The following is a 12,773-nucleotide window of genomic DNA, read 5'->3' on the forward strand; positions in this document are numbered from 1 at the left end:
TACCACAATCGTTCCTTTAGGACGTTAACTTTTATGTGAAAATGTGACCTTCAGTTCTTGGCAGCTTTGGAATTTAACTACAGCGAATCCACACAGGAGCTCTGGTTGCTTGGTGGTACGGAACAGAGCTGTCAAATAAGTGGTTCGAATCCACAATCTGCTCTGTGGGAGAAAGGTGGGCAATCTCCTCCCCTGTGATTTACTGACCATGAAAACCTACTGAAGTGTCAGCAATAGGTTGGTTTGAACTCATGGTACACAATCACCACCCATCATTTAAGGAGCCTCTGTGGCACCGTAGTTGTGTTGGGCTGTTACCTGTAATGTCAGCAGCTGGAACCCATCAGCTGCTCCATGGATGAAGATGCAGTCTACCCCCGTTAAGATTTACAGAAGGGTGCCATGACTCAGGATTAACTCGACAGCAATGGGAGAGCATCCTCTCTAGTAATGAATGAAATCGCTGTATAGTCCGAATACTTGAACTAACACAATAGTGAACATCTTTCTTTATACAAATTCTTAGTGTGCACCTCAGAAAATTTTGAAAAGATAAAATTCTAAGGAGGAACCAGCTCAAAGAGTATAAATATTTCATAAGAATCAAGATATGTTTTATGAGACTTCTTTCCAGAAAGGCTGTTACTAATTTACACCCACAGCTAAAATCAGATTAAAAGTCTCCTTTCTTCTCTGTTATTTCCTGGGACATGAAAAACTAGGTGTCACTTCCTCCCCTATATTGCTGCAAATCTAGTAGAGAGGGAACTGGTACCTCGGTGCCGTCTTTTCTTGAACGAGAGCTTCCCTTCCCCACCTCACGCATTTATTGTCTTTTGGTCTCTGGATTTTCAAAGTCTTGCAGAAGGAATCTCGAGCCACACTCTTCCCTATGCAACATCACAGAAGCTGAGTATTTTCCCTGGTCCATCAAGTTCAGCAGGAATTCTCCAAGTGACTGGGATTAGAAAGTCAGCTATCTTCCTGGGTAGCCAAGACACTTTAATGCCGTGGTAATAAAACAGAAAACTGGGCCATATTCTGAAAGAAAGCAGGCAGAAGTTATGATGACTCAATTTCCTAGGCAGTGGTTCTCATGTACATGAGTAAGCAAGGTATCACCATGTGTGCTGATTAACCAGATTCTGGTTTGAGGGAGGCAGCATTTTGAATAAGCTCTCGAGAAAAAGTGTTACAACAAAACTTCAAATTCATTAACCACACATCCCATTTCTTTCCTGTACAGTAGGTCAACAATGCCAATTTTAGAGGACTGTTCTGATTCTTAATCATTTGCATCCTCTTTTAGATCCACGAGAAGGCGTTTGCCTAAAGGCTCTACAGGCTGGGTTATGGCGTATAACCAGCTTCTCCTTCCGCAAGGAGACCTGGGCTCCATTCTCAGCCAGTGGATGAACTAAGAAAGGCCTGGAGATTCACCTATGGAAAACATGCATCAATGCCGCATAGGAAGCATGGGCATCATGAGTTAGGGGTAGGCACCAAGGCAGCTAACAACCCTCTACACCTCGCTGCTGTTGTTATGTGCTGCTGAACTGACTACGGCTCAGCGACCCTACACTGTTGCCCATTGTGTAAAAAAAATCCCTTGTGTTAAGGTGTTAACATTTCCAAAGAGAAAAGAAGCTTCATCATCACAGCAAATCCTATGACTCTTTGTAAACCACAGCCTGGCATAAAGTAGGTGCTCATATTAAGTGTTTTTTAACTAAACTGGTGAGCAGATGGAAGATTTTTTTCTCTCAGTGCTTGGAAGATGGAAACATTCAGAAAAAGGTTATTATTACTGTGTCCAGAGCAGCAATTCTTCACTTTCTCTCCTCAGGTTTTATATCCTTTTGGAGATTTTGATTAAATGATACATAGTAAGCCTCTTTAGAAATGCATGCATACAGAAACATGTACTTCTATCCGGTGGCATCAGAGAAGAGAATATTCATGTCCACTAGCCGAACATTTTCACTTAAATAAGACCTCTCCAGGGTACTGAAGAGCAATGGTGTCTCTCTGGAGACTAAGGTGCATCTGATACAGGCTATGGTCTTTGCAATCATTTGTTATGCATCAGAGAGTTGGACAATGACTAGGGAGGATAGAAGGAGAACTGATGCCTTTGAGCTGTGGTGCTGGAGAAGAATATTGAATGTACCATGGACTGCAAAACAAACAGATTCATCCTGGAGAGGGTTAAACCAGGCTGTTCCTTGGAGGCAAGGATTCTAGGGCTTCGTGGGACACACTTTCAACATGTTGTAAGGAGGGACAGGTCCTTGGACAGGGACATCATGCTCAGGAGGGTGGAGGGACAGTACAAGAGGGGAAGACCCTCTATGATGAGGTGGACTGATTCAGTGACTGGGGTAATCGGGATGAGTGTGTCAGAGGCAGTGCGATTGGCACAGGATAGAGCAGGGTTTAGGGCTGTTGTACATAAGGTCTCTATGAGTCACAAACGACTCGACGGCACATAACAACAACAACAACAATAAATCAACTGCTCAAATATTTATGTTCAAATACTTATGTAAATTTGAAAGTTTATATTCAAGAGATTATGATTAAAATGGGGCAAACTGAATTGTACAGGTAAAAAACAACAGCAAATGTAAATAATACACACGTGTGTGTGTGTGTGTGTGTGTGTGTGTGTGTGTGTACTGTGTGTATCCTAGTGGTAAGAAGCTGCAGTACAATCTCAATGGCACATAGTTCGAATCCACCAGCTGCTCTGAGGGAGGATGGGCAATCTCCTCCCTTGAGATTTACTGCCCATGAAAACCTACTGGAGGGTCAGCTAGCGGTCAGTTCGGACTCAAATGCACACAACAACAACAACAGATATGTAAGTATTCTTTTTTTTTTTTAATTATTATTTTTGTGTGAGTGTACCGTCAAATCAGATCTGTCTGGTACAGGAGGAGATTGACCTTCCTTTCTCGGCAAAGCATCTGGTGGATTTGAACCGTGCGCCTCTGCGATTATAGTTGCAGCTCCTTACCACTAGGCCACCAGAGCTCCCCTAGATATGTAAGTATTCTTATACACACATATACACACTCTCCACACCCAAACAGATGTTTATGTAAATAAGTATATATGTGTAGTTTGTGAAAATGGCCTGCCACAAACATCCAATCCGAACAAAATAAAAACTACCCTAATCTGTAGGTGTCCTGCTATGTAACTACTGTAACTCCCCTCCCACCAGCCTGAGCAGCAACAAAAGTGCGAGTCATACTTCTAGAACTTTGTTTAGTCAAACAAAACTTTCACTGCTATGCAGCACACTTTTACACAAAACAGACAAACCTAATCTCAAGAAAAACAAGGGGGACGTCTCTTGTTTCAACTCTAAGGCACACTTCCTTTTCAGTAAATTTAACTTTCCTGTTTTCTTTTCTTCAAAATAATAAGTAAGGGCTTCCCATTTTTCAATATGACAAAGTGCTTCATGGCAGACATACGTCATTACTTGTCATAAAGCAGCTATCTATCTCCTAGGTATACAATGTTGAAACCCACAGACACATCTCTGCTGCTTTTGGACAAAATCTAGTGAGGATGATGGATGCCAAATCGCACTTGTCTCTGCTGGTCCTAAAGACACACACCTTGTCACCGTGGGAGGCACGGGTACGCTGAACCAGCTTTGAGAGTCTACGTGCGCGCTTCCTACACCATCAGTGACTTCACACCACAGAAAGCAGCAAACCCTACCTGTTTGCTCAGCCCCATCTTCAGTAGGTATTTCTCTGTGCTTTTCTATTGTCTCTGTGTTCCTAAAACTAGTTTTCCTGCATGGCTTTTAGTTTTTAATGCAGACAGAGAGGGTTCAAATCCTTTCCTAGTTACTACTTTACGACCCAAGAATATAGCTGTGTTCAGGAGATCTCACGGTAAAGTGACTATGCTTTTTTGTATATAGGTGAATGCAATGTCAACTTGATGCAACTCCTTATCTGTGTGGAGAATCGAAGTCACAAAACGGCCAAATAATAACCACACATCTTGTGGCTCATTAGTTTAGAGTACATAAACTCTGGGGATTAAGATGGGAGTTGGGGCTGTACCTATCCGTAATCAGTCCTATTTCATCATGCCCAAGTATGACATTTAGGTTTCCAAACAGCCGGTATTACAGTAAAGGGCACGAAAACGCACTGAGGTGAGAAAAAAAAGGTGACCTGTAAGTAAGAACAAAGGGCTGAGGCACTGCGGCCCTGTCCGATGTCTTCAGGTGGCAGAGGCGGACCTACCTTCAGATTATGAAGGGTTTCAGACCATTCCATGGACCCGATCTGAGGTATTGCAGTGAGGAGTAAACTTTTGGCTTTATTGGCATTTTCTTTCAGGGTCTTTAATACCTTGTCCACTGAAACCTAGAGAGATAACAACATCGAATGTTAAGGGTAATTTCATTTCTATCATTTTCACATTGTCATTTTTTTCCTCCCAAGTCTCAGCTCGATCTGGATGTCACTTTACTGTAGTTTTAATTCTCTGAGCCCAGTTGTATTTATGCATCAATGCATCTTTGAAAAGCACCAAAAAGTTTCAATGAACTGAAAATGATGTCAAATCAGATGTACAAGAAGAAGGAAACATCACTGATGGCACCTAAATCCGAAATGTTTACATTCAATCAATCATCAATTTATAGAAAATACAGTTAAACTACTTTATAGGTTACCGTCAACCCAGACTCTGGAAAACATTTCAGGATAAATGACCCTGTTAGCATTCTAGAAAACTTATAAGAAAAAGTAAAACCACCGCAGCATTTGGGATAAATTATGACATTTGTGATGACGAGGAATTTGAATCTTGCCTGGGTTAAGGAATTAAATTACTGATGTGTAACACTGCTGTGGTTACGTTAGCTATCTTCTGTAATACTTATAGGTAAAATGATTGATGGAGAATACTGAAAATATGACTAGTTTTAATTTCATGTGGTAATAGTAGAAGTTAGATACTGGATTTGTGGAAGTTTGTAATGTTGTGAAACAGTTTCCTAAAGAAAAGTTGATAACGTTGTGAGTTCACAATAGACCACTGGAGACAAGTACTTCCCAGGATTCAATATGCTTGTCAGAAATCTAAGATTCTGGGCACAATGATTCCTTTTTTTTTTTTTTTTTGGTTGCTTGGATACAAAGATCCAGGATTCTCCTTGAGTACCGGCACTGAAACAGAGGGAGGTTCCAGTGCCGGGGGGACACAGCAATTAATCAGCGAGCTAATGGCCAGGCCCATGTCCTAGAATGTCTGAAGCTGAGTCTTGAAGAAAAGGGTTATGAAACATCAAAGAGATTTCCCTAACACTTCCCTACACCTACCCTGGGAATTTAATCCTCTAGCTCAAATCTCATCGACTTCTCCTCGCGAGACCCCACACAATTCCATCATAAGCAGTATCTGATGACAACTCTGCTGAAAGTTAGCACCATTCCAGTTGCTCCACACACATTATTTTTAATTCTAGTGACCTCACAAGGCTGGAATCATTAACCACAAACAATACCCTCCTCCCCAGCTCCATTTTACAGATGAGAAAACACGTTTGATAACCTGTCCATGGTCATCATTTAAAATAAAGCAACTGAAATCTGAAGATGGGTTTAGGTAGTTTCAGGACCTTACTACAGTTGTTGTGAGGTACCGTCAAATTGAATACGACACATAAAGACCAATGAACAGATCTGAACCCTGTCCTATCCTGTGCCATCTTCACAGTCTCTGACACACTCAAGTCCATTGCCACAGTCACTATGTCAATGTGTTGAAGGTCTTCTCTTTGACTATCTCTCTACCTTTCTAAGCATGATTTCCCTCTCCAAGGAATAACTCTATTAGCAACATGCCCGAAGTATGTGATAAAGACACTTTATCATTTTTGCTCCGTGGTGCACTCTGGCTGTACCCTGTCCAAGACCTATTTTTTGTTCTTTTGGCCATCCACGGCATACTCAGTACTCTTCTTCAATACCACTGCTCAAAGGCATCAATTCTTATTCTGTCATTCTTAGTCACTGTCCAGCTCTCAGATGCCTAACAAGTGACTGAAAGGATTTTAGTCTGAATCAGACGTATGTTGGTCCTCAAACTAACATTATTGCTCCTTCCTAATTTGAGAAGGTCCCTAACTGCAGACATTCTCTGTGCAGTATGAGTCTTGATCACCTGACTGCTGGTATCAAGCGTACCGACTGAAGAGTCAAGTAATATGAAGTCACTGACAGAGTCATGGTACCAAAAGGAACTGGCTGACACTGAAGGATTTTATGAAACAAGAGCCTGTCGTGATGAAAGAAGAAGTTCAAGCTGCTCTGAAAGAATTGGAAAAAAATAAGGCCCCAGGAATCAATGGCATACCAACTGACATATTTCAACAAACCGACGCTGTCCTGGATGCATCCACTAAGTTGTGCCAAGAAATCTGGAGGGCAGTTACCTGGCCAAATGAGTAGAAGAGAGCTATATCTGTTACCATTCCAAAAAAGGATGACACGACAGAGTGAAGAAATTATTGAATAATATTACTAATAATACATGCAAGCAAGATTCTGCTGAAAATTACCCAAAAATAAATGGAACTGCACATCAACAGAGAACTGCAGGCTGGGTTTAGAAGAGGCTACTAGGGTTTTATAGATAATGTTATATGGATCTTGGCTGAAAGCATAGAGTACCAGAGGAATGTCTATCTATGCTTCATTAACTATGCAAAGGCCTTTGACTGTGTGGATCACAACAAACTGTGGCTGACTCCGAGAAGAACAGGAATTTCAGAACACTTGATTGTCCTTATACAAAACATATACCTGGACCAGGAGGCAGTCGTCAGAACAGACCAAGGAAACATCGCATGGTTGAAAGTTGGGAAGGGTGTATGCCAGGGATGTGTCCTATCTCCATACATTTTCAATCTATCTGCAGATTAGATCATTCAGGAGGCTGGGCTATATGAGGAAGAAGGAATGTGGCATCAGGATTGGTGAAAGAGTCATCAACAATCTGAGTTATGCAAATGACAAAACCCTGCTTACTGAAACTGAGGAGGACCTGAAGTGCTCGCTGAAGAATGTCAAGGACTGCAGTCTTCAATATGGATTGAAGCTCAACCTCAAGAAAACAAAGATTCTCACCACTGGGCTGACTGGCAGCATTATGACGATGGTGAAGAGACTGAGATAGTTAACAGCTTTAGTTTGCTGAGCTCCATAATCAACACTCTTGGTATCAGCAGTCAGGAAATCAAAAGATGACTTGCATTTGGGAAAGTCAGCTGACAGCGATCTCTCCAGAGTACTGAAGAGCAACGAGTCAGTCTGGAGACTAAGGTGCACTTGATTCGGGCCAGAGTCTTCGCAATTGCTTGCTATATGTCAGAGAGCTAGACAATGGTTAGAGGTAACAGAAAGATAATTGATGCCTTTGAGCTGTGGTGCTGGAGAACAGTGTTGAAATATACTATGGACTGCTAGGAGAATGAACAGATTATCCCTAGAGCGAGTGAAATCAGGCTGCTCTTTGGAGTCAAGTTTTCTGAGGGTTCGTCTGATATTAACGTTGGCCATGATGCAAGGAAGGACCAGTCCTTAGAGAGGGACATCATGCTTGGAAGGTGAAGGGACAGAAAAAGAGAGGAAGACCATCGATGAGATGGACTGATTCATTGACTAGGGTAATGTGTCAGAGAGTGAAGTTGGCACAGAATAGAGCAGGTTTCAGTTACTGTACACAGGGTCACTAGGAGTCACAAGTGACTCGACAGCACAAAAGAACAAACAACAACAATCATGATGTTGCCTACAGGCCCAGGGGTTAAGACGTTTTCTTATTACAGTGTGCTGCATATATTAAAGCTTAATGACTCACAGGGCTGGCTAAGATGGTGTGCTCTTTTATCCGTGCCTTCCTTGTGATGTCCAACGTTATTTAAATGTGTGCCTTGCTTTTTACACACAGCTTAGCTTCTCTGGTCCTAATGAAAGTAGCTCTAACTGCTTTTCAAACCTCACTCGGCCTGCCAAAGAAAAGCTCTGTTGGTGCCGCCAAAGAGCAAATGGTACGAGGCTGAGTTGAGCCACAGACAGGCAATCTGCTTCCAGGAGCTGCAGAAGCCAGTGTCCCTAACTGGAAACAGCTTTGAAACACCATGAAGGGGAGTGCAGTAAGTTATGGAATTTGGGGGGGGGGGAGAAGAAAAAGATACTGCTTAATTACAAAGCATATTTCTAAGTTCCAGCATTATGTAAAATAGTGCCTGGTATTTTTAGTGGAGTTATACAACTTGGGTATTAAGTAACTGAAAGGCAGAGAATAGAGTCAAAGATTAAAAATGTAGAACAAAGATGAGACGGCATTCCCACAGAGCAGGACCTTACCCAGGCCCTGAGAACCTTTCTTCGTCTTCAGTCACAAAAGGCATCCTGGCATCATTACTATTATGAAACTGAGGAGTCAGGATGAAGGACAGTCATGCTAAACAAAGAACTCATGTTCAGCTAGGACCCTAACTCATGGCCAGAGAGCAAGAACAGGTGACCCCATTTTCCAAGAAACTGGGTGACGAAGTTCTCGGAGAGAGTGGCAAAAGTCCCTCTGGGGAAGTATCACTTTTTAAAAAATGAACACAGAACAACTAGTCACACTTCTTTACATCAGGATTTCCTGAGAGTAGTTCTGTCCCTTTATAGATTTTAAAAGGAGGTAAATGACAGTATAAATGATTTGGTTTCTTCAAATAAAATAAAAGGAATGAAAAGGAGGCTGTTAAATTAAGAGAGACTTAAAAGCAGACTGTAGAAATATGCAGACGGGAAAGGATCTCAATTGGAACAAACTGTTAAAAATAATGAGTGAAGAGGAAAAATGTGAAAAATATATTTGATGATCCTGTTACTATTAATTATTTTGGTACAATAATGCTATTGTGTTATGTTTATTAAGAAAAATGAGTGGTTCTCTGGAAGGCAGCTGGGCACTTCCTCAAAAAGCTGAATACAGAAATTCCTTATGATCCAGCTATTCCACTACTTGGAATATACGCCAAGAAAATGAGAACTGAGGCTCAAAGGAAATTTGTACACCAATGTTTACAGCAGCGTTATTCACCATCGCAAGCACATGGAAAGAGCCCAGATATCCAACCACAAATGAATGGATTGAAAAGTTGTGGTATAGTCATACAATGGAATACTATGCAGCACACAGGAGCAATCATCTACCTAACTTGGTAGGGACTGGAGAGCATTCTGCTAAGTGAACTCAGTCCGACAAGGACAAATACTGTATAAAACCGTTACTGTAGAATGAGTATGACGATCCAAGGCTGGGGGAGGGGGAAGGGTGGAAACAGGGGTGAGGATGAGGGGGTAGAGCGTTAATCATAGGGTTGTACAATTTGATGGATGGGTGGGGTAAAGGAAATGGAAAGGATCTTTTGTGAAAAACAATGTATCCAAACTTTGTAAATAAATCAGAGTAATATTTTTTTTTTTTAAAAAAAAGAAAAGTGAGTGGGGCAAGGTGAGGGAAACTGTTCTGACAACACTATAAAATCACAGTGGACGAGAGAAGGCAGGCAGAATCATATAATATGTGAAAAAATACTGGACATGAGTTAATTACTAGTAGAAGTTGTGGATACCAAGGGGTCCATTATATTATATATTCTACTTTGGTATCTGTGTGATGTTTTATAAAAGGAAGCATTTGTTGTGGAAGCCTGAGCTCAGTGGCTGAAAGTCTTCAAACACTAACCCTTCTGATCTTGGGCTGGCAAGTCCATCTTTACCAACTAGTGCCTGGAGGTACCTCACTGTGCCTGGAAGCTTCTTGCTCAAGCTATTCAATTTTGTTCCAAAAAGCCCGCCCCAAGTTAGGTAATAATTTACAAAATCATTGCTCGTGCATGCTGTATAGTATTCCATTGTGTGAATGTACCATAATTTCTCAACCCATTCATTTGTTGTTGGACATCTGGGCTGTTTAAATGTTCTTGTGATGGTGAACAATGCTGCTATGAACAATGGTGTACAAAGTCTCTGTTTGTGCCTCGGTTCTCATTTTCTCAGGGTATATTCTAAGTAGTGGAATAGCTGGGTCATATGGAATTTCTATGTTCAGCTTTTTGAGGAAGTGCCAAATTGCCTTCCAGAATGGTCGCACCATTTTACAATCCCAGCAATGTACAAGAGCTCCTTTCTCGCTACAGCCTCTCCAACATTTATTTACTTGCTGCCCTGTTGTAAATTATTACCTAACTTGGGGGGGACTGGATAGCATTATGTTGAGTGAACTAACTCAGTCCCGTAAGGACAAATATTGTATAAAACTATTATTGTAGGATGAGTATAAGGATCCAAGAGTGGTGGGAGAGGGTGGAAGCAAAGGGATGTGGATGTGCAGGGGGAGGGGAGACTAATCACAGGGTTGTACAATTTGATGGGGGGGGGGAGTGTGAGCGAAATGGAAAGAATTTGTTCTTGAAAACAATGTATTAGAATTTTGTACATAAACTAGTAAAAAATGTTATGTGCCGTCGAGTCATTTGCGACTCATAGCGACTGTATGTACAACAGCCCTAAACCCTGCTCTATCCTGTGCCAATCGCATTGCCTCTGACACACCCATCCCGATTACCCCAGTCACTGAATCAATCCACCTCATAGAGGGTCTTCTCCTCCTGCATTGTCCCTCTACTCTACCCAGCATGATGTCCCTCTCTAAAGACCTGTCTCTCCTTACATGTCCAAAGTATGTCAGACAAAGCCCCAGAATCCTTGCCTCCAAGGAGCAGCCTGGTTTAATCCTCTCTAGGATGAATCTGTTTGTTTTCTTGGCAGTCCATGGTACATTCAGTATTCTTCTCCAGCACCACAGCTCAAATGCATCAATTCTCCTTCTATCCTCCCTAGTAATTGTCCAACTCTCTGATGCATAACAAGTGATTGCAAAAACCATGGCCTGTATCAGGCGGACCTTAGTCTCCAGAGAGACACCATTGCTCGAGTACTTTAGAGAGGTCCCTAACAGCAGACTTTCTGTCACTCCAGTAAAAAATGTCTAGGCCACCCTTGGTGTTAATAGCTCTCCCCACTTCCATCTGATCCCTATTTCCACCAACAGTCTCTTGAAGGCAATCTAGGCTTTTACAATTGTTCTATGCTGTTGAATCTACTTCACCTCATGGCAATTCTATAAACAAGAGATCGAAACCCTGCCCAGATCCTGTGTCATTCTCACAAAATCCTTTGTGTCACATTTACTGTGACAATTCATCTTGTTGAAGGTTGTATCATTTCGCTGACCCTCCACCTTTCCATGGACGACGCCCTTTTACAAGGACTGGCTTCTTCTGACAATAAACCCAAAGGATATGAGAGGAAGAATTTTTGCTTCTACGTGGCATACTGGCTACACTTCCTCCGAGACAGATGTACTTGTATTCTTTTTTGTGGCTGATGGTAGTCAAAACCCTTTCTTAGGCATCTTCAAACTCTTTCGGTCTCTATTCATTACCCAATCCCAAAGTTGCTCTCATATGTCATTATCTACTAGAGCAGCCCCTCATTCATTTAGTATAAAATTCTGTATTAATTATCTAGGGCTGCTTTAACAGAAATCAGACAACTATTAACATACATACATTTATTCATACAAAATTAACATACACAAATTTATTTTCTCACAGCCTGATAAGATGTCCAAAGTGTATGAGATCAAATTTTGCTTTTAAGGAGCTCTGGCTGTGCTTCCAAAATGGACTGTTCTGTGGACAGTCCAGGGTAATGTAGTCAATATTCTGGGATTCAAAGGCATCTATTTTTCTTCAGTCTTGCTTATTCATTATTCAGTATTTTTATGCATTACTGCTGTTGCTGATTGCCTGAGTCGAGCACGGCTCATAGCGACCCTATGAACAAGAGGCCTGAAGCCCCTCTACAACTATCGATATTTATCAAAGTTCATAGTTTCCAGAGGCATGTTGTTTAGGAAGTGGATCCACTCCTGCTTTTTATATGCATTAGGCAATTGAAAATACGATCCTCTTCCATCAAGGACACATTCGTCCTTCAAGCGAACCTTTGCACTTTAACACTTTTAACGAGGTACTTTGCAGATCTGCAGAACGCAATATATTGTCTGATTTCTTTCCTGCTTCCCTGGGTGCTGACTGTGGATTCAATTAAGATCAAGTCCAAGGCATCATTAGTCTTTTCTAAGTTGCATAGTGACCTTGTAATGAGTTTTGTTTTCTTTATACTGAGATGTAATCCACACTGAAAACTAGTCTCTGATGTTCACCCAAAAGTGTTTCAAATCTTCGTTGCTTTCAAGAAGCAAGGCTGTGTCGTTTGTGTAATGCAGGTGGTTAAGGAGCTCTAATTCTGATGTCACATGGTTTTTCACAGCAGAGCTTCTCAGCGTATATACATAGACTACACCACAAACCCAGTCTTCCCGATTTTAAATTGAACCGTGTTCCTTGTTCTGTTTCAAGGACTGCTTCTTGGTCCAGGCCGGACACCTATGTCACGTGGGTTCCTGTTCTTTACAATGTTACCCATAATTTGCTAAAATGCATACAGCAACACGTCTCAGCACTGTCAAAACACACAAATTAAACTTTTTAAAAATGTTTCTGCTTTTACCCAAGATCTATCTGCCATCAGCAAGGATATTCCTCATTCCATGTCTTCTTTTAAATCCGGCTTACCCTGTTGGGATGTCCTGGCACATCT

At 41.5% G+C, this 12,773-nt stretch overlaps 1 protein-coding gene across 1 annotated transcript in view; it reads right to left on the bottom strand.

Annotated features, from left to right (window-relative positions):
- Positions 1-930: 930 nt before the first annotated feature.
- The window catches only part of MTAP (methylthioadenosine phosphorylase), a 45,903-nt gene continuing 34,060 nt past the window's right edge, over positions 931-12,773 (bottom strand). The window contains exons 7-8 of the mRNA XM_006881269.1: positions 4,278-4,400; positions 931-1,041 (exon numbers count right to left, since the gene is read on the bottom strand). Coding sequence (XP_006881331.1) covers positions 1,003-1,041; positions 4,278-4,400 — 162 coding nt within the window. The 3' untranslated portion in view covers positions 931-1,002. The remainder of the gene's footprint in view (positions 1,042-4,277; positions 4,401-12,773) is intronic.

Source organism: Elephantulus edwardii, unplaced genomic scaffold, assembly GCF_000299155.1.
Source record: "Elephantulus edwardii isolate Elephantulus edwardi_28Jun2011 unplaced genomic scaffold, EleEdw1.0 scaffold00014, whole genome shotgun sequence".
NCBI lineage: Eukaryota > Metazoa > Chordata > Mammalia > Macroscelidea > Macroscelididae > Elephantulus > Elephantulus edwardii.